The sequence below is a fragment of the Pyrgilauda ruficollis genome, unplaced genomic scaffold, assembly GCF_017590135.1.
Source record: "Pyrgilauda ruficollis isolate IOZ18807 unplaced genomic scaffold, ASM1759013v1 scaffold23, whole genome shotgun sequence".
Taxonomy (NCBI): Eukaryota; Metazoa; Chordata; class Aves; order Passeriformes; family Passeridae; genus Pyrgilauda; species Pyrgilauda ruficollis.
Window position 1 is genome coordinate 1,971,870 of NW_024522539.1, and position 21,745 is coordinate 1,993,614.

Genomic DNA, 21,745 nt, shown 5'->3' on the forward strand with positions numbered 1-21,745 from the left:
GGTGCTGCTCAGTGGCTTTTCATCACAAGCTCTTCCAGCGCCCTCTCCCTCTGATTCCCACAAAGCAAAAGAACTTCCTTGATTTCATTTTGCTGGAAGCCCATATCATTAAACTGAGCCAACAGATGTAAGAATTCAGCTGCCTGGAGGAAGAAGGAGGAGAGAAGAAGGATGTTATCATGGATGGATATATTGTGTAGTTGCAGAAAAAGCAGTGCTGGGGGACAAGGCTGCACTCAGAAGATCTGGCTGAGCTGTACCACCGTGACAGCAGATTGGGGGCACACATATCCCTGGCAGCATTGAAACTTCTTAAATAAGAAATATTTAATAAAGCCAGCCTCTAGCTTCACTATTCCTTATACTGTTTATATCAATTCCATGCAGTGTTTGCCATTATGAAGAGAGCAGGGAATCGCAGTGAGCACAGCTGAAATTCATTTGTCCTGCTCCACTACTTTGCTCAGGCTGGGCCCCAGCACCACAACATCACCCAGAGCTGTGTCCTTAATAAATAAACCCTTCCCTGACACTCAGACCCAGGCGCCCTCCCACCGTCACTGCCCTAAGCAGTAGTGATATGGCAATCCTACAGGCATCAGCATCCTGGTAAATGCTGCCAGCCTGGATTTCATGCAGTTCTACCTTCCCAGGCTCTCCATTACCCCCAGGGGGAGACTGATGGAGACAAATTCCCAGTTCTCCATGGTTCTCCTCCCTGGGGCTAGAAGGGAGAGCTGGCAGAGCAGGAGACAGTGTGAGTGTTGGTGGGCTCGGGACGGGATTCCCAAACAAAGGCTGAGTGAGCATCGTGCCGCACAACAGGGTGAGAAGAAGGGCAGAGAGGAGTGAAGGAGCAGGTGTCCTCCCCAAGTGGTCCTTATGGTGACACTGCCCTAGAGATCTGGCCCTCCATGAGGCTGCAGGAGGGCCTGTGGAGGCAGAGGGAAGCATGCAGCCCACTGAAATAGAGAGCCTGGAGGACACAGCACAAAGGGCTGGGCTGTGCCATTCCATTCTGACCTTTTTCTCCGAGTACTGGAACATTTCCATGGCTTCCTCCACCTGCCCTTCCTCATAGCCCTGCTTCAGCAGCCGATCACAGGCACCCAGGTAGCTCAGGAACTGCAGAGGAAGACAGACAGGTTAATCCAGCCTTGTAGGCATGGGGAGCAAGGCTAGTCAGGAGCCCCCTTGCCACCTCCCAGGGACACACCACAGGGGGTACATGAGCCACCACCATCTTGCCAGTTCCCACCTAATGCTCAGCCAGGGTGGTCTGTCTGCGGGATTTACAGTGGGAGACATCTTTGTCCTCCTTCACCCTCCCAGGGTGGGAATGGGAACAAGGAGGAAACCAAACATGTGAACACTTGAGATGCAGAGCAATGGCCTCCAGGGTGAGGCAGGGCCTGTCCCGGTGGGATGACTTCGCTCGGCTGACCCCGCATCCCTTTGATGCTCTGGGGTTCAGGCACCCGTGGGTTTGCTCCAGGGTCCAAGTGCAGAGCCCACCCCAGGGGAGACCTGTGTGCTGTCATTACTGAAAGTAAACAGTTATTTTTGGCTTTCCTTGTTGTTCTTGGAGTGCTGACAGCACAATTCCCAGCAGCATCTTTTAAATACTGCGAGAATCACTCACTGTCCAAAAACATATGGGACAGGCAATAATACATGAGCTATACAATAGCAGGGGGAATAGAAACATCCCACAGGTCTCTCCAAAGCTTCTTCATCCAAGGAGAAGCTGATTCATTTCTCCCCAGATTCACCAGCACACACACCTCCACCTTCCCCAGCACTGCCATAGACAAGAAGGACTCAGTGAAAGGCCATAAAACATAGGAAAAAGACAAAAAAGTCTTTCAAACATTGAGTTGATCTATTTTGGCTGAAGAGTCGGGTAGGGATTTTCAGAAATGTCAGCCTTAAGGAGCCCAGTAACTCAGACAGGAGACAGTCACTGGTCATTGGCATTCCTCACCTCATGTTTTTTCCCTTGTTACCAGGCTAATGACAACTGCAGATCACTGCTGTATTTTCTTCCCCTGTTGTGGCAGAACAGCCACTCACCCACAGCATAACACAGACGGTCCTGGCAGCCTGGTCAAGCCCAGCATGAAATCAATGCCTTTGTCAACTTAATGTTTTTTATCACTAGAAATATTATATATATTATCCTCAAGACTAAACAAGAAGAGTTTTTTAACACTGACCAGCTGCAGCTTTTGTCATGTCTCAGCTCACATGTACATTGAGGGCTCCATGGACCAATGATGCATTTTGAATTGATCAATGATGATTGATCAAAATGCAGTGGTGCCTTTTTGGCCATGACATCCTACACGATGAATCTCTGGCATGCTGGGGCAACTAATACTACTTGAGCATTTCAGACAAGTCCTTCCACCAAAATTAGGAAAGCATTGCTTCCAAAGAAGGCTACAGAAGGCCTTGCCTTCTCTACCAGGGTGGGCTCTGCCAGTTTCTCTTAATACTGCAAGGAAGCTGAGCAATTTTTGGCTACCATCTGGTACTTCCATTAATCCTCACAGCTGAAGTAGTCACTATCACACATAGAAACCTCAGGTATCAACAGCAAGCAATAAAGAGCGCAGGTCTTCTTTTTAACTTCAGCTGGAACATACTTTCCAGAAAGATTTAGACTAATTTGGTAGTTTAAAAAATGCACGAAGGGTCAGGCTTTATCTTGGCTGCATTGGGCATAAATGGGAAAGATGGGAACTGCTGGTGAAGAAGGCATGGGATAGAAGACAGACCTTGTCTATGGATGCAGTAATCTCTTCTCCAAGGGTGTGGGAGTCCTGGTGTTTATACAGAAGGGAGCAGGCTGTACCCATGTCCACCCTTAATAAGATGCACCGCTTCTTCATTTGAAGCCAGGAGTTGCTACAACACACCCTTGCATGGCTCTATGAAACAACATGGGCTGGGCTCTGCCCATCTCTCTGTGCCTAGATGAAACCTCTATGGATTGAAGACAAAAAGCTTCCCTTCCCACCTCAGCTCACCTGAGACTCCAGCGAGCTCTGGGGAGCTGGTCCAGCCGGGGTGAGTAAGGAGGGAGCCGGAAGCTGCAGGATGACTCAGGCACAGAGCAGCTCCGTGCTCTGACCAGGCGGGTGAGAACAGCTCCCAGGGGAATGGGAAGGAGACTGGCAGCCAGCAGCAGCTCGCTGCTCTGCCTGCTCAAGCCCTGCCAGGATCTGCTCCTGCTCCCTGGCCTGACAGCCCCATGGATATTCCCTCTTGCTCAGCTATGATTAAGACTCTTCTGTCATCGCAAGAACTACTTGGATAATTTAGCCCTAAAATCCTCTGCTGGGATGGGCAGGTCCAGCCCCAAGTTTGCCAAGGGAGTCAGAGCCAGCAGCTTCTCTCATGTCATGGATGCTCTGAGCCCACCTGGACCTTTCTGACTTTCATCTGGACAGAGACATTGGGAATGAGGATGCAGCACAGCAGGCAGGGATGTACTCACATACCAGGGGTAGGAAGAGGCTGCAAGTTAAGTATTTTCAATACATTTCAGGTTATCATAGAGGGTTTATTGGGAAAAGAGCTCTGGGACTCTTCTGCAATGTTTGCATGGATTCCCTGCTTGCTCCAACACAGGGAGGTTGTGTTTTGGAGAGAGCCCAACCAAATCTCCAAGGTATTCCTACAGTACCACTCTGACAGGATGAGCCATGGCAATAATCACATGAATCCAACAGCTAGGAAAAATTATTTGCAAAAAGTTTCCATATATGGGGGCAAAATTTGTACCTCAAAAGGACATGATGCTTCACACAACAGATTAAACAGATAACAAAGCCAGCCGTGATTATGCACTGAAAAGCTGAGGGCGGCTCATTGCTATTTTATTACAGCAAAAGTGTAATCTCATGGAAAATCCTGTCAGCTGTGGTCTGACACCAAAGTGGAAAGGCAAGGCCATCAAAAATCTACTCCAAAGAAGACAGCCATTCCTTTCTCCATGAAAATCAAGTTTTCCTTTACCAAAAGTTTCTCACAGTGCTGTGCCAGCTTCACCAACCTGACTTAAGCTTTGCCTTCCTGTCTTCTGGAGGGTGAGGATGGCTTTCTGGGTGGGGTAGCCCAGGGCTATGACTGGCTCGATGAGGTCTCTCTCCTCTTGGCTCAGTGCAGAGAGCAGGTCAGCTGAGGAATCTGGCTGGGATCTGTGGCAGCTGAGAGGTCGTCCAGGGGTGGAGGCAGGGGGGAGGCAAGTGTAGGGGCTGAGGGACTGCAAGGAAAAAAACAGATGGTCTTATTGCTCCAGGTCAAGGAATGAGGTGAAACAACCCAGGTTGAGGCAATGCTTCTGAATGCTAGTGGTTACCTTGCTCTCTCCAGAAGAGGAAAATTCCCATACAAGAAACATGAAATGAGCATCAAATGAGACTGGACTTAATTAAATCCAGGCTCAGCTATAGATACAGGTCAGAGAAGAGTGCTCAGTGTGGGTGTTTGTACAAATACACATGGGCATTTAATCTCTCCTTAATTACTCCATGTCAAATGCAACTGCATATAAATAACCTGCTCATTCAAGTGTCTGATGGTTTTATAGCAGGTTTTCAGTAATTTATCTCCTACATCTCTCAAGCAGCTGGATTAGATGCAATTTCTTAAAAGCAGGGTGCAAGCTGACAGAGTATTATTCACTCCATCCTTTCACTGTCTCTATCACTAAATTATCTGTATTTCTATTAGGACTATGAAGTCCAAAGTTTCCTAGAAAATACATAATGACTGCAAGGGGGACATTTCCCTATAAACTCCACTTATGGGATAGAATGGGATAATGTAGCAAAAAAAGGACAACCCCCTCATATTTCACTCTTTTTTTAGTGTTTCAATTGAAAATCAGATTAGACCCTACTTGGGGAAAACACAGATGTTTTGGACAGAGCAAGTAAACGTGCACCCAGAAAGCTTCTTTCAACCTCAATGACAAAATCAAACCCTTTCTTCTTGTGAAAACTTCAGCAATTCCTCACTGGGTCCAGTGTTTCCAAAGCCCCCTTTTTGCTGGCCAGCCCCCACCAAATGAGACCAATTCGATGCCCTCCACCTCCCTCCTCTCCCAGTGATGAACAAAGGGGCCACCAAAGGAAGCTTCTCACCGGCACCGTGGGCTTGTGCTGCTTGATGTGAGGGATTGGTGTGGTTGTGGCCGGAGGAGTTGGCACAACAGTCCCCTGCTGGGACACGTCTGGGTCTGGCCCATACTTGACGCTGTGGTTGGTGCTGGGGCACTGGGGCAGCAGCCGTGGCACCGGGATCCCTCTGCTCCCTGCAGCAGCCCTGTTCAAAGGATGCACCAAAGCAGCCAGCTTCCTCCTGGCTGCTTCCAGCTCATTCTTCATGTTGTTAAATATCACCATGGATCTTCTCTGCTTGCTGGGGTCTGGGCTGGCTGGGCTGTGGACATTGTTCTCTGGCGAGGGCTCCAGCAAGCCGGGCGATGTCTTTGGTCGGGTCTGGTAACAGCCGGGGCGTGAAGAGACACTTCTCGCAGAGCTTCTCCTCCTGGAGAGGAGCATTTCGTCCTTGTCATTCTCTTCCCAAGAGGTGGAGGAGTACTCATCATCCGAGTACTCCCCCTCCTCGGAGTGCCAGGTGTCACTCTCGGTGTCGGACAGGACCGCCCTGCCCTTGGCGTGCCCGTAGGAGCTGTCGGCAGCGCTCAGGCTGATGGAGCGCCGCACTGCCCCGTCCCGACTCCGCCCCCCGTAGCTGTCGGCAGGGTCTACCAGCAGCAGCCAGCACGGGGGAGCCGTGGGGACAACTTCGGAGGTGACTCGATGGCGGGAGGTCTGCTGCTGAGAGGCCACCTCCACCCAGTACAGCACCTTCCTTTCCAATGAGAAGTCGTGCTGTGGAAGAGCGAGAGGCAGCTGGTGAGGACATGTGAAACCAGACCAGGTGGCATGGAGCAAATCATGCACTCCACAAGGCGTCTTAAGGGCTGCAGTCTTCCCATATCAGCTCCTATTTCCCTGAGCATTAGGGCTGGCTGTAGGATTGGGCAGTGCCAGCCTCATCTCTGTAGGGAATCCCCAAATTTATACTTGAAAAAATTCTTAGCTATGAAGTCATTACTATTGTAAGTTGCACCTACAATTCTTAGGAAAAGTATTTTATGCTTGGAGGTGTTTGTGTCACTTTGACTGTGGAAGGCAGGAGTGTGCAGACATCCCAATTTTAGGCAGCTGCAGAGAGGCACTGCATCCAGCCACAGACTGCACCCAGAATGGTGGCAGAGTTTGTTTGTGACCCTCATTAGCAGCACTTGGCAGAGCCACTTCAGGGGCTCAGAAGCCACCAAGAGGGGAGATGCCACCTCGGGCAGAAGCAGAACCAGCCATGGGATTATCTAGTGGCGCCAGGGTCTCGGCTGGTCCCCAAACAGAGTTGTCATTTCCACATAGTTCAGCTTAAAATATAAGTGTGTTTGTGACTGAAATCTGAGGGTTTTCCTGGAACAAACAAGCCTTGCCTGTCCCAGAGCTCTCCAAACAAGGTCTCCTCCTGACAGGCAGGCAAGTACATTCACAGCCCAGGAATGCTGTTTTTACTGTTCTTGCCACTTGGGTCAGCTGTGGACCCAAATCAGCCTCCCCAAGGAAAACACCCTCACGTCCCTCCATAAGGATCAGCCTGGACCAGCAGCTCAATGGCTTAGCCTCAGAGGGGAGCATCAAATCATTGCTAAATGGAGAAACACAGCATGTGTGTATATATATATATATGTATATAAATGTAAACACTATCTATATATCTATATGCTTCCAGCACAGGTAGTATTGCCTGCTTATAGCTGGTAGATTTATTGGTAAATATTTAATAAATATTATTAATAAATGAGACACTGCTAACTCCAAAGTAGAAAACAACCCCAGAGCAGAGCCATTGTCCTCCTATCCCAGAAAAACCTAACCTTCCTTCCTGGAAAAGATTTTTAGAAAGCAACTCCAAACCAACCCCATGATCACTGCCACACACCACAAATCATCCTCAGCTCCTCCCAGTATTGCTGCAAACCAGCCAGCAAAGAGATCACTTAGGAGGTTTCCCTTCCTTCTTTCATGAGAACAGTGCTGATTTCCTTTCAGCATCCCCCAGCAGTGACCAGGTGTGGACTCACCATGGTGCTCATGAGGATGTCAGTGCAGTCAGGGAGCTCAATGTCTGGGGCAGTGACTAAAGGGATTTCTCCCTCTGAGTCCCCACTGAGGCTCATGGCTGTCCGGAAGGGAACTTCATCCAGGTAGTTCATTGCTGCTGTCTGATTTCTTGCTGCTGGAGGAAGGGAAACAGAAACTGTAAGAACATCTCTTAAGCTGGCTGGAAGGAGAAAAAGATGAGCTGTTTCAAGTGCCAGTTGGGTAAAAACAGATTGGCAAAATCTTAATTACTGACACCAGGAAGCTTTGTCTGAACTAACCTTTGCTATTCTCAGCTTGAGCCAGAAGGACTTGACCAAGCTTATGGCTTCCTTTGGCAGAGATCCTGACCATTTTTCTCCTCCATGCTTGCCCTGCTGCTTCCCATCCCTCCTGTCTCTCCCTCTCCCTCTGGTGCCATTGCACACTCCCTTCCCCAAGCTGGGGATGGACTGAGCACTTTTCCCACTTACAGAGGGAGAAAGCACAGCCAAGGAGGACACCTTGCAGGTCTCCCCTGTCTGCACAACCTGTGGTGACAGAGCTCATGCACCTGGCCTCGTGCTGCTAAGCCATCACACAGAGCATCCTGAGGGAGCTGGGGTGAAGGCATTCCTTTGGACACTGCAGCAGCTTACTGGGAACCAGGCAGGCAGACTGTGCATCAGGCAAGCTTGGGAATTAGGAGGACGTCAAACAAGTAGTTTTTAAGACTAGCTTTTAGGAACCATGCATTCATTTCAAGTGTGGTGATGGTTTTAGATCAGAAATTGCAGGGGAGAGAAAAATTGCTGGTGAATTGGGAATGTTGTCAGGAAAATATTACTTCAAGTGTCTCCATCAGGTCTCTATAAATGTCTCAATTTACTAAAAAGCCATTACTTGCTACATGAAGCCTCGAGCTTTCAGCTTCCCAGCAATGACAATGTGTAAAATCACTTCTTTTATAGATTATAAACTGTTAGGAGCTGGTAGCCAGTCTTCCACTGAGTTCTGGTACTGGCAGCATGTTCCTGCTCATCCCAAAGTCCCCAGCACTCATCCTCATATTTCCCCAGCTTCATCCACAGAAAATACGTATGTGACATCCCTAAGTGCTTTTCCCAGTTTTTTTTTTTCCTTTAAAAACAAACAGCTTCTATGACAACAAGGATAAACATTCCACTAAAAGGAAATATGCAGAAGAATATACACAAGGATGACAAAACTGCCTGTTTAAAGCAAAAATAAGAATCTATAATGGGAGATGGGGTTCAGGGCAGTTTCCTGTGTTGGCAAAAGACTCACAAAGAGCTTCCAGGCCAGAGAAAGTGACACACACACAATCAACATGCACAATCACTCGGGCAACTCAGCCAGTCATACCAGAATGACAACAGGAGTGTCACTTTGCCTGCTTACACCAGGAGCCTTTAATACCCCTGCACAAGCAGAGCCCCTAACGAGCTTTGTGCTCCTGCACATGTCCTGCCACTAACATGCAACACAGGCAATGTGTTGGGATCCCACGTGGAGCCAGGCCGCCTGCTCAGCTTAAGAGGGCTCAGCCTAAGGGACAGCCCACGTCAGCACTGACAAAGGTGACGCCTGAAAACATCTGTAAGCAAAGCCACCTTCCCTCAGCTTTCTGCTACTCCCTGAGCAGCTCCTGCATGCAGGGGGGACTGACCTTCCCTGCAGCTTGGGCTGTAAACTGGCTCTTCCCAAAATCCCAGTGTGCTGAGGAAATCAATGTCTCAGCATCTGTCATCCAGAGTGGCCCCACTCAGGTGCAAATGATACTTTAAGGGATGGTGATGAGTAGTGAGTGTGTCTGAAGCCACAATGAAGAAAATACGAGAAGATGATGGTATTGTACCTCTCTGTATTTCACTGCATAAATACTGTGCTTTAAGAGAGGCTCTCACAAGTGTTAATTCCCAAAACCACAGTTTAGAAAACAAGAAGTACTTTGGGGCAGGAGCAACCACAACAAAAATGCTACTAGAAAAGGATAAAAGAGGGTCAGTCATAAACATCAACTCCCACCAGAAGGAAACTCCTACAAGGGCTCTGACCCCCTGTTCTCCACAGGAGCCCTGCCCACTTTCACACTGAAGACACTGCCGGTGCACAAACCAGTTCATACCAGGAAAAGGATGTGCTTAAACAGCAGGAGAAACCCAGACTGCACCAGGACCAGGGCAGGAGGAATAGGATACAAATGAAGCTTGGAAACTCATGGCCAACCTCTCTCTTCTGGGCTACACTGTTTGTAAAACTTAAAAACAGTGGGAAATATTATACTCAGAAAAATGGGAATCAAGTCTGAACACACACTTTTTAAATTAATACCCTGTGTCCATGTATTTTATGAGTTCAGATTTTAAACATTCCTCCCCATCTGTGGCTTCAACAACTTCCTCACTAAAGCTATTAAACATTTTAATGTAGATGTCATTAGGCAGGAGCAAATACACAGAACATACCTAAAGGTGGATCCTCCCCTGGCATTTTCAATCCCTATGTTCATTAGCAATATGAAGCTGTCCTTACCATCAGATGAACTCATGGAGCTCTCTCCTCGCAGGGCAGGGAGAACAGGGCTGCTGCTTTGCTGCCTCCTTATCTACTGCTCAGCTCTGTAAATTCCTGCAGTGTCAGACAAGCAGCTGACTTGGACAGCTTTAAGATAATCGTAGCTTAAGCAGTTGGCCTGTTCCATCAGACATGCTGATGGGATAAGGAGACTAATTGTTTAAGCAGAGCATCCTCTGGTCACTAAGCTGCCTGAACTGAAAGTGTTGGGTTTGTATTGGTTTTATGCAGTTGTTTTTATTTTTATATTTGATCTTGTGTGTTTTCATCAGGGAAGACTCCCCAGGATCTGACTCAGCCTTGGGTCTGGAGTAATGAGATACCAGAAGTGACATGAGGGATGGGAGGATGTAGGGAGGAGCAAATCAGAACACCACCTGCAGGGAACTTCATGGCAATCTGTATTTTGGAGTGCTACAGGTGAGCAAGAACTGCAAACTTCTGCACTCATGTTCTATCAGGAACTACCAGTTCGTGTCTCTTACTGACACAAACCAGTGCAAAGGTTCAGCCAGGACACTACTAACATTACACCTAAGGCCCAAGTACTGAATTTAGGCAATGACACGCGTGGATTACGCACGGTTGTGACGCCAAGAGGCAAAGCACCAGAGAGATTAACTCGATTGCCACACACAGGGGCTAAGCAAGAATAAGGACTGCAGCTCTGGAAAGGTGCCACAGCAATCTGTGCAGAACAGCAAAGCTCCAATCCATCACAGTTACAAGCAAACTGTCCAGAACATGGAAAGCTTTGACATCAGATGTCACCTCTGTCACCTTGCAGGAGGGAGAAGTTCCTTCACACAAACCTTTTCCCAACAATTTTTTCCTTGTTGGAGTTGTATTTGATGCAAAGTACTCAAACAAATCTCTTCCCTAGCATGAAAATGCTTTAAACAAAAATCCATTTTTCTCTATTTGTTCTGTACAAAAAAACCAACTTACAAAATAAAGCTGTGGTTTTTAATCAAATATTATAGACATATACAAAAATATCTATAGTCATAACACTTACAGTAGGTTAGACCGCAGATTTTATTGGTTTTTTTTTCCAGCAGGCTTATTCATCAAATTTGTATTTATTCACATGGCTGTCTGACCTATTTCACCACAACTGGGAATTTTTTCGGTGTTTTGGTATCAGCTTTAGTCCACAAAAGTAAAATGTCAACAGCTGCTTTAATCAAACTTGAAAAACCCTGTCTTATTTGTACTTCAGAATTCGTTTAAACTTGTAATAGGTTTGTCTCTACACCCAGAAATACAGGAACTATTTAGACAGTGATGCTTGACATGCTTCATTTAAGAAAAAAAACATGTTTACTAATGATCTCTTTTTTTCTTTAAATTTCTTCATTTCTGAAGCTTCCATCATCCTTTATAAAGATAAAAGCCACTAAAAATATGATGTTAATACTGGCACAAATACCACCATCAGCAATGTTCCTTTATTAAGACTGAGATTTAACAAGAACTCGCAGCTGGATTGTAATTCCACACCACGAGAGGCCTGGCAGCTCTGGGCTTGCTCAGCTATCTCCTGCACAGTCAATCAGCAAAAACAACTCTTAAACTTTTTTTCAAGACCTTGCAGTAAAGACTTTCCAGTACCTGGCTGCCGAAAGAGAGGACGAGACCTCCTCTTTGGACCCTCTCATATTTACACGTAGTTATAATGAGGCAATCCTCCAACGCTGAAATTATTTATTGCCAAATTATCTGACAGCAGTGGCCCAAGTGTCATTGGTGGGGAGACTCGGGAGAACCCATCCTGGAGGGATGCAGCTTCCTTCGGGGTGGTCAGCTGGCACCAAGTACTGATCCCATTCATGCCTTTAACAGAGAGAGTGTTGTTAGAGAGGAAAGCTGGGATTAATTTGGTGGTAAGACTTATTATACACCCAGATAGATGTTACTGATTGATACAAAACCCACAATACTTGTACTCTTAAACCTGTTTTTTCAAAAGACAAATGTGGAAATTCAATGTTCTGGTGCTAAATGGAATGGTTATGCATGGAAGAGCACTCTGCTTCACATGGGCATCTGTTGGATATGACTCAAGCAAGAAACTTGAAAAAAACAGAACAATCCATTGCATAACCATATTTGGAAGCTGACAAACCAAAAGGGGTACTGAATTTACAACTGCAAAAAAACCAGTGTTTGCCATCTCTGATGATAAAATACTTTCTCTGGTTTTACCTGATCTGGATTAGAGCTGCTACAGAATGTTCAGCTTGTAAGTAGTAGTCTCTGAAAGGCTGCAGTAGATGGGCAAGTGGGAATTCAGCTGTGAAAACACAGACAACACAGAGAAATGGTTTAATAATCCAGAAAAACCTTCCATTCTATGAGTCTCAGAAGCCCATAATTTGCAAAATCATTTGCTACTGCCCAGCTGTAATCTGACATCAGGTCCCGAGGTAACATATGAAACACTGTTTATATGTTCCACATTTCCCGGTCCGTACCACAGCTGTCAGAGGAAAGCCAAGGCTAGCAGAACTTCCTGACTCCATCATCTAAAAGAGGGGAACATATGGACACTGAATCTTTACAGATTACCTGAGTCACACTTACCAAAGCACCAGACTAAAGCATCTATGGTTCTGGAAGTCTTCAACCTATTCTATTTATTCTCACTTCACTAGTTTCATCTACCTCTTCTTGCAGAACAACATGAAACCAGCTTGAGATGTCTGCAGTCCACGCTGAAGAGATCAACAGCTCCTTACACCACAGGTGTTAACAGCACTATGTTTATCCCCCATTCTCAGACCACAAATTACTACAGAGGATGACTCCTTTCTCAGCTAGAAACTCTCCTTTCTCTCAACTAGATCTGTGCCTGCATTTCAAATCCAGCATCTGTGAGATGGGGATGTGATGTGGAAAAATACTGTTAAGAACAGGAGGCAGAATTTACCTGGATCCCCAAACAGCTTAGAATCCATTTCCAGCTTCTGCTGCAGTAGTTTTTCCCTTTCCTTCTTCTGTTTCTTTTCCATGTCCCTCTTCCTTTCCTCCTCCTGTTCTCCCTCCAGCATAACCCTTAATGCTCTTTCCTCAGCTTCATACAGTTCTGTGCGAGTTTTGAGCAACGCTTTGAGACTCTCCACCTGATTTTCAAATGCTTCATCTGCTGAAGGAGGTGGACAAACACCTGAACAGAAAGAGAAGTGATTTTAAGTTTGCAGATTCAGAAGGGGGTTTGGTACCAGACTTGAGAGCAGAGCTGGCAAAACCTCAAGAGGAACATGAGCTTAACCTTGTTAACAGATGGAATTCTTACTGGAATAATCCTTCTTCTAGAAAGAGGTTGGAAACATGAACAGAACCATTGAATTCAGCACTTTGTACCTATTCTTGTAATTAAAATCACAATGAAGACACAGCTTTTTGAAGCTGCTGCCTTGCTAGTCAGCACAGGGCACCCTCATCTTATTTCCTGTGTGTGCAATTAGAACAGTTTAGACCAATCTGGTAATGAACCTTTCCTGGCAGCAGCTTCTTTCCTCAGTTTCCGAAGCTTTTCCAACCCGCGCAGGACGTCCGTCATCCTCTTTGTATCTGCTTGTTTCTTGCGGACTTCGGACAGGACACTGTCTGCAGCAGCCTTCAGCTCTTGTTCCTAGCAAAGGAAGGAAAAAACCAGATGAGATGTGTGAAATATCCCTCAAAGACACAAATCAAATGGTATTCTCAGAGATTAGCAAAGCACTGGAGAGCAGAGTGACTTCTCAGTAACAGCAACAAGTCAAGCCAACCATCCAGCCTTGCCTTCTTATGAAAAAAAGGCTAAAACACCACGGACTTCAGAAAAAAAAACATGCTGTGGGACTCATAAATCCTGGTCAAAACACAGAATCATGGAATTAAGGTTGGACAAGATCATCAAGTCCATCTGTCAACCCAGCACCACCACCATGTTCACTACTAAACCATGTCCTCAACTGCCACATCCACACATTTTTGAACACTTCCTAGATGATTTATGAATTATGAAAGCCTGAGAATCTTTAACCACAGAAATTTAGGGTAAATCTTTTACAATTAAGAGAAACCATCCCGATTCCATTTGTGCAATTAAGACCACAAACCCTTCCTCAGCAGCTGCTCTGGACCATCCCACAGAAACCATCCCGATTCCATAGTTCTGCAATCAAGACCACAAACCCTTCCTCAGCAGCTGCTCTGGACCATCCCAGCAGCAGACCAGCACTAAGGGAGCTCTTTAGCCAAAACAAACAGAAAGGTGACTACAGCACTCCCCAACCAGTCTAATTTGAGGTGTATTTTTTACTTTGGAGATGTTTTACCTCCACATAAGATGAAAAAGCTTGTAACCCACAAACTTCTGACCACCACAGGGTAGCTGTGGACAAGCTGACACTTGGGACCAGAGAGCAAAACCTCCAGGAGTTCAGAAACAACTTAAACCCCAATTTCATGTCAAGGCCTATCATATGAGTATGGCAAAACCGAGATGCCCAATAAGACTTCTAAGCAAGAAGCAGGGCTGCAGGCCTTGGAAACAGCACGTCTCTCAGTATGCTGAAGTCATGCAGCACCTCAGCAGCACCCACTGAAGCAAGGGGGTCAAAGCCACGCGTGTGAAAGGCACAGCCTGCCGTGACCCCACTACCGGCAGGTCACCCCTACCCCACCGCACTGTCCTGGAGCCCCGGGGACAGGCAGGACCAGGCACTGGGGACCATACCCGGTTCTTTTCTTCCACCTCCTGGATGCACTTAGCCCGCCACTGGTCGATCTTGGCCTCCCGCTCGGCGGCCCGGGCCGCCTCCTCCTCCTTGGCCGCCCTGGCTTCGTGCTTCCTCCGCTGCAGGCGCAGCCTCCTCTTCCTCGCCCTCTCGGCCTTCCTGCGCAGCGCCTCGCCGTACCCGGGCTCCCGCAGGGGCCTCACGACCTCCCGCAGCTCCCGCAGCGCCGCCTCCGCCTCCTCCCGCGCCCGGGCCCAGCCCGGCTCGTCGCCCTGGTCCTCGCTGCGCCGCAGGGCCCGGCAGAGCGCTGTCACCCGGGCCACCCGCCCCAGCGCCGCCACCGCCACGGCCCGGGCGCTGCTGGGGCGGGAGGCGGGCGGGGAACGGCGGCGGCTGCGCCATGCTCCCGCCGCAGCCCTCAGCGCGCCGCCATGACACCGCCTCAGCGCCCGCCCCAGCACAGCGCCACGGCGCCTCCTGGCGGCCCGGAGGACCCGCCCCGCCCGCCTCCCGCTCCACTTAAAAATTCAATTTCAAAAACTGCTCCTAAAAGTTAAAATATGCGGGGGTGGCGTCAGGGATGACAACTCGCCGCTGCTTGAATATTCGCTTTTATTCAAACGCCAGAGGTGAAGTACAAACTGTAGTTACACGGCATTTTTATTTCCTTAAAAACAGTTCTTGGTTACAGAATTCCAAACAACTTTCAAAACTAAGTTGTTGAACAGTTTCACCTAAAATGTGGTGGTTTTTTCTATCTGTTTAAAAAAGGATTTGAATTAAAGGATTCAGAATTAAAAGCTGTTATGTTTTTTTCACTCTACAAAAAGGAAAGTGAGGATGCAGTTACAGATAGTTCACCACAAATTCCCATTTTGAGGGGACCAAGCTTCTAGAAATATCCTCAACTCCAAATGCAGCTTTTTCTGAACCATTAGTGGGTCATTTAACCTGAAAAGAATCTGTAATCCCACGGGAAGTATCTGTTGCACCTGGCTACAACTGCATGTCACACTGCTGCTAGGGAAGAACACAAGAATTACACAGAATTTACATGACAAAAATTAATGACAAAAATAGGGTCAATAGATTTTCGGTATCCTTTCCTGTCCTAAAACATCCACTAGACTAAAAAGAAGGATGAAAATTTTATTTAAATAGTGTGAATTAAAGTTTTAGGAAAACTCAAGTCCATGTTTTCACCGAAGAACAAAACAAAGTTTTAAGTGACAATTTTAATTCCTGAAACAAATCGAAAACATACAGGTCCTTTAGTGTTTCACAAAGACTTTGCTAAAGGATTGAATTAATTTTGGTGGAGAACAGAAGAGGGAAGATTGCTTGCTGTGAGACTAAAATCAAAGACAAACCCACAAGATGCAATACTAGCATTTGAGAATATAACTTAAAAAGCATTGTCATGTGAACAATCACTACTGATTACAGCAAAAATATTATACATTTACTTCTTCCATCTCTTAACATTATAAGATAGGTTGGGCAAATACCTGGCACCAAAAAATTGATGCATGATAGTTCCAATACGTTAAACAAAATGTACTATATTAGAACATTCATATTTAAAAATTTATGGCGACTTCTCATCCAAATTTAGATGGTTTTACTGCTTCCTAGCAATCTTGTTTACCCCTCTGGAAAATCAGACTTCACCTTCTTTCACAGTATCCAAGGTGATTAAAGCTCCCAGTGGAGACGTGAAGGGTATTATTGATATTCAAATGACTGTAACAAACTAGTGTCACATTTTAGCAGAATCTCCCAGCAGTGTCACAAACGTGTCCCCCACCAATGTAACAAGCCACTCCAGTGCCCGCTGGGTGTCACACACCAGCAGGACTCTAACACTGACCTGAACATAACCCCCTGTGAGCCGTACCAGGAGCTAAGATAGTTTACTCACCCTCTACTAAAAATTAATTTTGATTTCCCACTTGTAGAGTAACATTATTGTTAAATCTAACTATTGGCAGCACCTGCGCTGCTGGTTTAGTTTCTGCAAGGGCAGTGCAGGTGCTGCTGCATTTGCTATACATTTTAATTGAACAAGTGTAATATACAATTCATATTTGAACATTATGCCACCCCAGTACACACTCTGTCCATCAAATCAAGGTGATGCTGCAGTAAAATACACGATCTGATTTAGCTAATGAAGTTTCTCATCAGGAGTCGTATCCGAGGCAGATCTGGTGCCTTTGGGGTCAGGCTGGAGGCAAGGAAAGAACCGAGTGAGCTTTTTGCAGGTGACAGTTCTGACAGTGTTTAATGGTTTGCAGCATCTGCCTGCCGAGGCCAGCCTTCCTCCTCCACTCCAGAGTCGTACTCCTCTTCTGATGAGTCCTTGGTGGGAGCCCTAGGATTGGAAGGAATGATCAGACACCTTAGAGGGAAAAAACAAGAGACACTTTCCATAGCTTCTGACAAACACATCACATGCACAGAGCCCCGTGGCAAAAGTCCTGACCTTCTGCTCTGGAAATGCTGCTGTGCACATCTGCAGTGCCACCAGCACACAGGCTCATTAGCTGAATTCAATTAGCCTTCTGACTTTCAGTAAGTTGTTTGATTTAATCAATAAATTCAGTGTTTCTGGTGCTACACAAAATCACTTCAAGCAACCATCAGTGTAATACTTTTCACTCCCTCCAACAACACAAGGCTGAGCCAAGCTTCAGCACAGACAAGGTGCTGGAATGAGACTCCCTCCAACAACACCAAGGCTGAGCCAAGCTTCAGCACAGACAAGGTGCTGGAATGAGTAAATGTACCTTAGTGGATACAGCCACTCAAACAACATTGTCAGTGACAGAAACCAAGACACAGCTCCTAAATTTCAGACCTAAAATTCAGAAATTAATTTTTAAACCTGACCCATTCTCTCTTAATTCCATCCTTCATTCATGGAAATGGTTGGATTTTTTTTTTAATGTAGATTTGTCCAGTGCTTTCAACATTCCACATCATTACCATACTCTTTACAACATTAAATTGATTATTTTAACAAGAGTTCAGCAAATCAATAGCTCTGCCTTTGTGGCTCTCCACTGCTGCAAGAGTAATGTAGAAAATTTTTGCAGCCTGGAGCTTGTAGAAAAAACCCCACATCTGTGGTAAAAAGTAGGAAGAGAAAGAAACAATTTCATTTCAGAAATTTCAGTACAATCACAACTGAATTTCAAAGTTTTACTGTTACCTCAAAATTTACTTCCATTTCTACAGGTATACACAAAAGTAACTTCACATATGTTTATTTTAAAATTTCTGTTTGAAAACTAAAGCAATACAAATCCAAAGTCTCTAGGACAGAACAGGCACTAATTCAGCTGTGTACAAGATACAGAGCATTGCATCTTTTTTAGGTTGTGTGCATGATTTGTGCTTATTCCATCAGAATACCTGTCTAGTTGTATTACTGGTCTGTTCTGCTACTTCTGTTACCGTTTTACCTAATGTATCCTGGCTCTTTTTTGCCTTCTACAACATCTTTGTCAACTTCCACACATACGATGTCAGAATTGGGCACTTCAAACATGGGCTCCAACAGCAGCTTTTCCTACAAGAAAATAGAGGGGAAAATATTTCTGTATGCCCTCTTCTACATAAACAAGTGATTTTCAGAGAGTCTTCTTGGAAGAACTCTGAATACTCACAGCTTTAGAAAAACTTACTGTATCCATGTGAGGGCCAGAACTAAGTGTGGCTTTCACTGGAAATGGTCAAGATTAGGTCCATACACACAAATCCAGGAAGCTTCATTTGCTGTTTGTAAGACTTAATTTACTCACCATTATAGATCGAAGACCTCTGGCACCAGTTTTTCTGTCCAGGGCCAGTCTGGCTATAGCCTTCAACGCATCTTCAGTTACATTTAATTCACACTACACAGAGAAAAATGGCAAGTTCAGTTAATCATTTCATTTATAACTCAATGTGGTGAGTACAAGCACTACTGAAACCCCTGTATTTCTAAAAATGAACACCAAAGAGCCATCAAATGAAAACTCAAACCTTATCCATGCTGAAGAGCGCCTGGTACTGAGGAACCACAGCGTTCCGCGGCTCCGTCAGAATCCGGACGAGGGTTTTCTCATCCAGGCTGTGCAGAGGAACCACAACAGGCAAACGTCCCACAAACTCAGGGATCATGCCAAACTCGATGAGATCCCTGGCTTCCACGTGGCGCAGGAGGCGATCCTTCTCCTCAATATCCTCCTGTGGGTCAGACTCTCCACTGATATTGGCAAGATCAGCTGCTGCTGCAGCCCTTCTGCCTTTCCCCATGTTAGATGGTGTCCCAAATCCTAGGTACTGCAAAAACAAACGTGTTCTGCTTAGAGAACTGTAATAACTGAGTTTTCTTGATGTAAATAAATCACTTTCCATGAGTATTAAAAAATCTGCAGTGACTGATTAGGTCATTGTGTACTAATTTGAGCTCAAAAAACTATTCAGAGTAAAATTAGACCCCTTGCATACAATCAGTTTCTTAAAAGACTGACTCTCCTCAGTGAAGGATTAGTACATCAGTGCAAGAGCAATTTTTTCTTAAAAGAAAGGAGGTTATCAACATGTTCTGGTCATTTTACAAGTACCAGTGACACTTCATAAGTGAAGCAAATTCAGGCAAGTTTGCTTACATGGGAAGCTACACAAATTAGCGTGAACAATAATTGAATTTCACTCCTTTAGTGTTAGACAGGGAGCACATTTTGTCAGAATGCTGCAGCCAGAACCCTGTCCCCAGACATTAATCTACAAAACAGTGAACTGCAGGACCAGGTATTTTAAGATGATGATGGTTTTTAGCACCACTTGCTGAAATAAAGAAATTAAGTGTGTTTACAAATACAGCAAGACCTGTAGAAGTCAGTATCGCAAACAGTGATCAAGATGATGATTTTTCAGCCTGGATACAGCCTGATGCACTCACTTTTTCATTTTTCCTCCTGCTGATAATTCTGTCAAGACCATTAAAAGCACCAGAAGCTACAAACAGAATGTTTGTTGTGTCAACCTGCACCGTTTCTCCACGTAGTTTCCGAGAATTCTTTTCTGGAACATTTACTATTGTGCCTTCAAGTAATTTTAACAAGCCCTAAGAAGGAAAGAAGAAACAAGCAATAAAAATTTCCATTCTGTAGCATCATATAAAGGGGCACACCATGATATGTTCACTTTAACAAATACACTCCTATTTTTTGCTCCCTTTTGCCTTTATAGTAACAGTAAGTGTCCAAAAAAGTCAGTTTTCCCTATTAGACAATCCCAAGCAAGGACAAAAATGTTCCTTTAATGTGGGTCCCATGCACATTATGCATATAATGATGAGCTGCTTTAAGAGTTTTGTTTAAATGGGAATTGTTACCTGTCCTTGCCTACATTATGAACTGGTTGTCTGAATGCTGCAAAGACATTTTTGAACTAAAATGTTTCCATCAGGATGTCTCAAATTGGTTTTGAGATTACGTTTTTTAACAAAGTCAAGAGGAAAGATGTGTGTTTTGAAGGTGAATAATGAAGGAACTGAAGAACCATGACTCCATACATTCCCATGCTGTTTGACATGACAGGATCCTATGTCCTGCTCACTCAGGAAGTAAAATTACTCCATGGAAATATTTACCTGTTGAACACCTTCTCCCCCAACGTCCCGTAACTGATGGATACCAGGAACACTGCCAATCTTATCTACTTCATCCAGGAAAACAATTCCTGCAGTTACAGAAAATGGGTTTAAAGGAGACCCTACTTTTAAAGAGAAGCAAGTATTTACAGAGAATAATAAGATTTCTGTTCTACTTCCCAACTGCAAAAATGTGTCATTTTGGCCAATTGTGAACAAAACCAAAAAAAATACATGTTGAGCTCTTTTCAGGTTCATTCTATCTGGTTTAAACTTTGGGTACATGCAGCAGGACAGTAATTTCAGGAATACTGTTAGTCTCAAAAGCTTAGAGCACTTCAACAAAATGAACAGTCTCTGTAACACACGTGAGAAGTTTACCTTGCTGTGCTTTTTCTATGTTGTAGTTGGCATCTTGCAGGAGTTTAGCGATGACAGATTCAATGTCTTCTCCAACATAGCCAGCTTGAGTCAAGGTGGTGCAATCACAGATGGCAAAAGGAACATCTAGGCATTTAGCCAGAGTCTGAGCCAGCAAGGTTTTACCTGGTAAAATAAAAGCTGCATGGTAGAACTGACACACATTTCTCTTAGAGCACACAAATCCAAGCATTTGGACAGGGATTTCTAACAAGGGTGTGTAGTGACAGGACAAGGGGGAATGGCTTTAACTGAAAGAGGGTGGGTTTAAATGAGATATTGGGAAGAAATCCTTGTCTGTGAGGGTGGGGAGGCCCTGGCACAGGGTGCCCAGAGAAGCTGTGGCTGCCCCATCCCTGGAAGTGTCCAAGGCCAGGCTGGATGGGGCTTAGAGCAACTTTGGATAGTGGAAGGTGTCCCTGCCCACGGCAAGGGTGGAACAAGGGGAGCTTTAAGGTACCCTCCAACCCAAACCATTCAAGGATTTACCACAGGATCATCATTACTCTTATTAAACATTCTGAATCATACCAACATCTTAATATAAGAGTATTTTCCCAGGGAGATAGCTTTCATAAGCAGTGGTTTTTACATTGGCAGGTTGTATTTCTGGTTTTAGTTTAATAATACACATTTAAGGCAGCTTGAAATGCATACAGTATCACAAAATGTCACACAATATAAAAACCATAATACATGTACTTGCAGAGTTTAAAGATTAAATAAATCAGTAGTCCTTTGCAGACACTCAGGGTGCAGTGCAAAGTCCAATTGTTCCTGCTTTGAAGTTGGGAAGAAACAGAATTAAAATATTGTTTAGTGAATGTTCTCCCAAAAAGTCTGCAAAATGCCATCACTTCAGCACAAATACTCCCAAGTCCTATGAACATACAAAGTAATCTCTCTTTCCAACTCCCTGCAACTAATCTGTCCCAGAGGTGAAACAGCATTAACTGCAACATCTCAGCTTGCCAGCTAAAGCAGTGAAACTGTAACTGCCACTTTTTGGTCAAAGTGGCATATCTTATTCAGTCAGTAAATAAAGGCATTAAAAAAAAAAAAGAGAAAAAGAAAACCATATAACTACAGCTCATTCCTTTTTAAGGCCACTAGCTCAGTGTGTTAACATGGCATGAAAGCACTGGAATCCAATCCAGTTTAGTTTTCTTATAAACCAAATC

At 45.2% G+C, this 21,745-nt stretch overlaps 3 protein-coding genes across 6 annotated transcripts in view; all 3 read right to left on the reverse strand.

Annotated features, from left to right (window-relative positions):
• UBAP1L (ubiquitin associated protein 1 like) lies at window positions 1-11,526 on the reverse strand. Of its 2 annotated transcripts, none has more exons than XM_041469372.1 (6): window positions 11,388-11,526; window positions 7,178-7,332; window positions 5,154-5,906; window positions 4,061-4,270; window positions 1,024-1,125; window positions 1-143 (listed from the first exon to the last, which is right to left on the reverse strand). In XM_041469372.1, exons 2-6 carry the CDS (start codon window positions 7,307-7,309, stop codon window positions 9-11), a joined length of 1,332 nt encoding a protein of 443 aa, XP_041325306.1. In that variant the 5' UTR covers window positions 7,310-7,332; window positions 11,388-11,526; the 3' UTR covers window positions 1-8. The 2 variants fall into 2 exon arrangements, with proteins under 2 accessions (XP_041325306.1, XP_041325307.1); XM_041469373.1 differs by having other exon boundaries at window positions 7,178-7,329; window positions 11,388-11,494.
• PDCD7 (programmed cell death 7) lies at window positions 10,794-15,975 on the reverse strand. The gene is made up of 6 exons (XM_041468898.1): window positions 15,967-15,975; window positions 14,500-15,018; window positions 13,272-13,410; window positions 12,706-12,942; window positions 11,982-12,069; window positions 10,794-11,609 (listed from the first exon to the last, which is right to left on the reverse strand). Exons 1-6 carry the CDS (start codon window positions 15,973-15,975, stop codon window positions 11,492-11,494), a joined length of 1,110 nt encoding a protein of 369 aa, XP_041324832.1. The 3' UTR covers window positions 10,794-11,491.
• Window positions 15,096-21,745, reverse strand: part of CLPX (caseinolytic mitochondrial matrix peptidase chaperone subunit X) — a 19,407-nt gene continuing 12,757 nt past the window's right edge. For 2 of the 3 annotated variants that reach the window (XM_041468841.1, XM_041468840.1), the window contains 7 exons: window positions 20,526-20,690; window positions 20,145-20,233; window positions 19,452-19,616; window positions 18,530-18,829; window positions 18,307-18,399; window positions 17,968-18,074; window positions 15,096-16,874 (listed from right to left, as the gene is read on the reverse strand). In XM_041468841.1, the coding sequence (XP_041324775.1) occupies window positions 16,784-16,874; window positions 17,968-18,074; window positions 18,307-18,399; window positions 18,530-18,829; window positions 19,452-19,616; window positions 20,145-20,233; window positions 20,526-20,690 (1,010 nt within the window). In that variant the 3' untranslated portion in view covers window positions 15,096-16,783. Of the gene's footprint in view, window positions 16,875-17,917; window positions 18,075-18,306; window positions 18,400-18,529; window positions 18,830-19,451; window positions 19,617-20,144; window positions 20,234-20,525; window positions 20,691-21,745 lie in introns of all 3 variants that reach the window. The other variant, XM_041468842.1, reaches the window with a different exon arrangement.

Bases quoted from the DNA above. Each gene is read 5' to 3' on its own strand.
- PDCD7 (XM_041468898.1), bottom strand. The intron at 13,411-14,499 runs GTATGGTCCCCA...TTCCTTTGCTAG, and splicing joins AGGTGGAAGAAAAGAACCGG to GAACAAGAGCTGAAGGCTGC. The intron at 12,070-12,705 runs GTAAATTCTGCC...GTGTTTTCACAG, and splicing joins TAAGCTGTTTGGGGATCCAG to CTGAATTCCCACTTGCCCAT.
- UBAP1L (XM_041469372.1), bottom strand. From the start codon at position 7,309: ATGAACTACCTGGATGAAGTTCCCTTCCGGACAGCCATGAGCCTCAGT. The intron at 5,907-7,177 runs GTGAGTCCACAC...GCTCTTCCACAG, and splicing joins ACATCCTCATGAGCACCATG to CACGACTTCTCATTGGAAAG. The intron at 144-1,023 runs GTCAGAATGGAA...TTCTTCCTCCAG, and splicing joins TCCAGTACTCGGAGAAAAAG to GCAGCTGAATTCTTACATCT.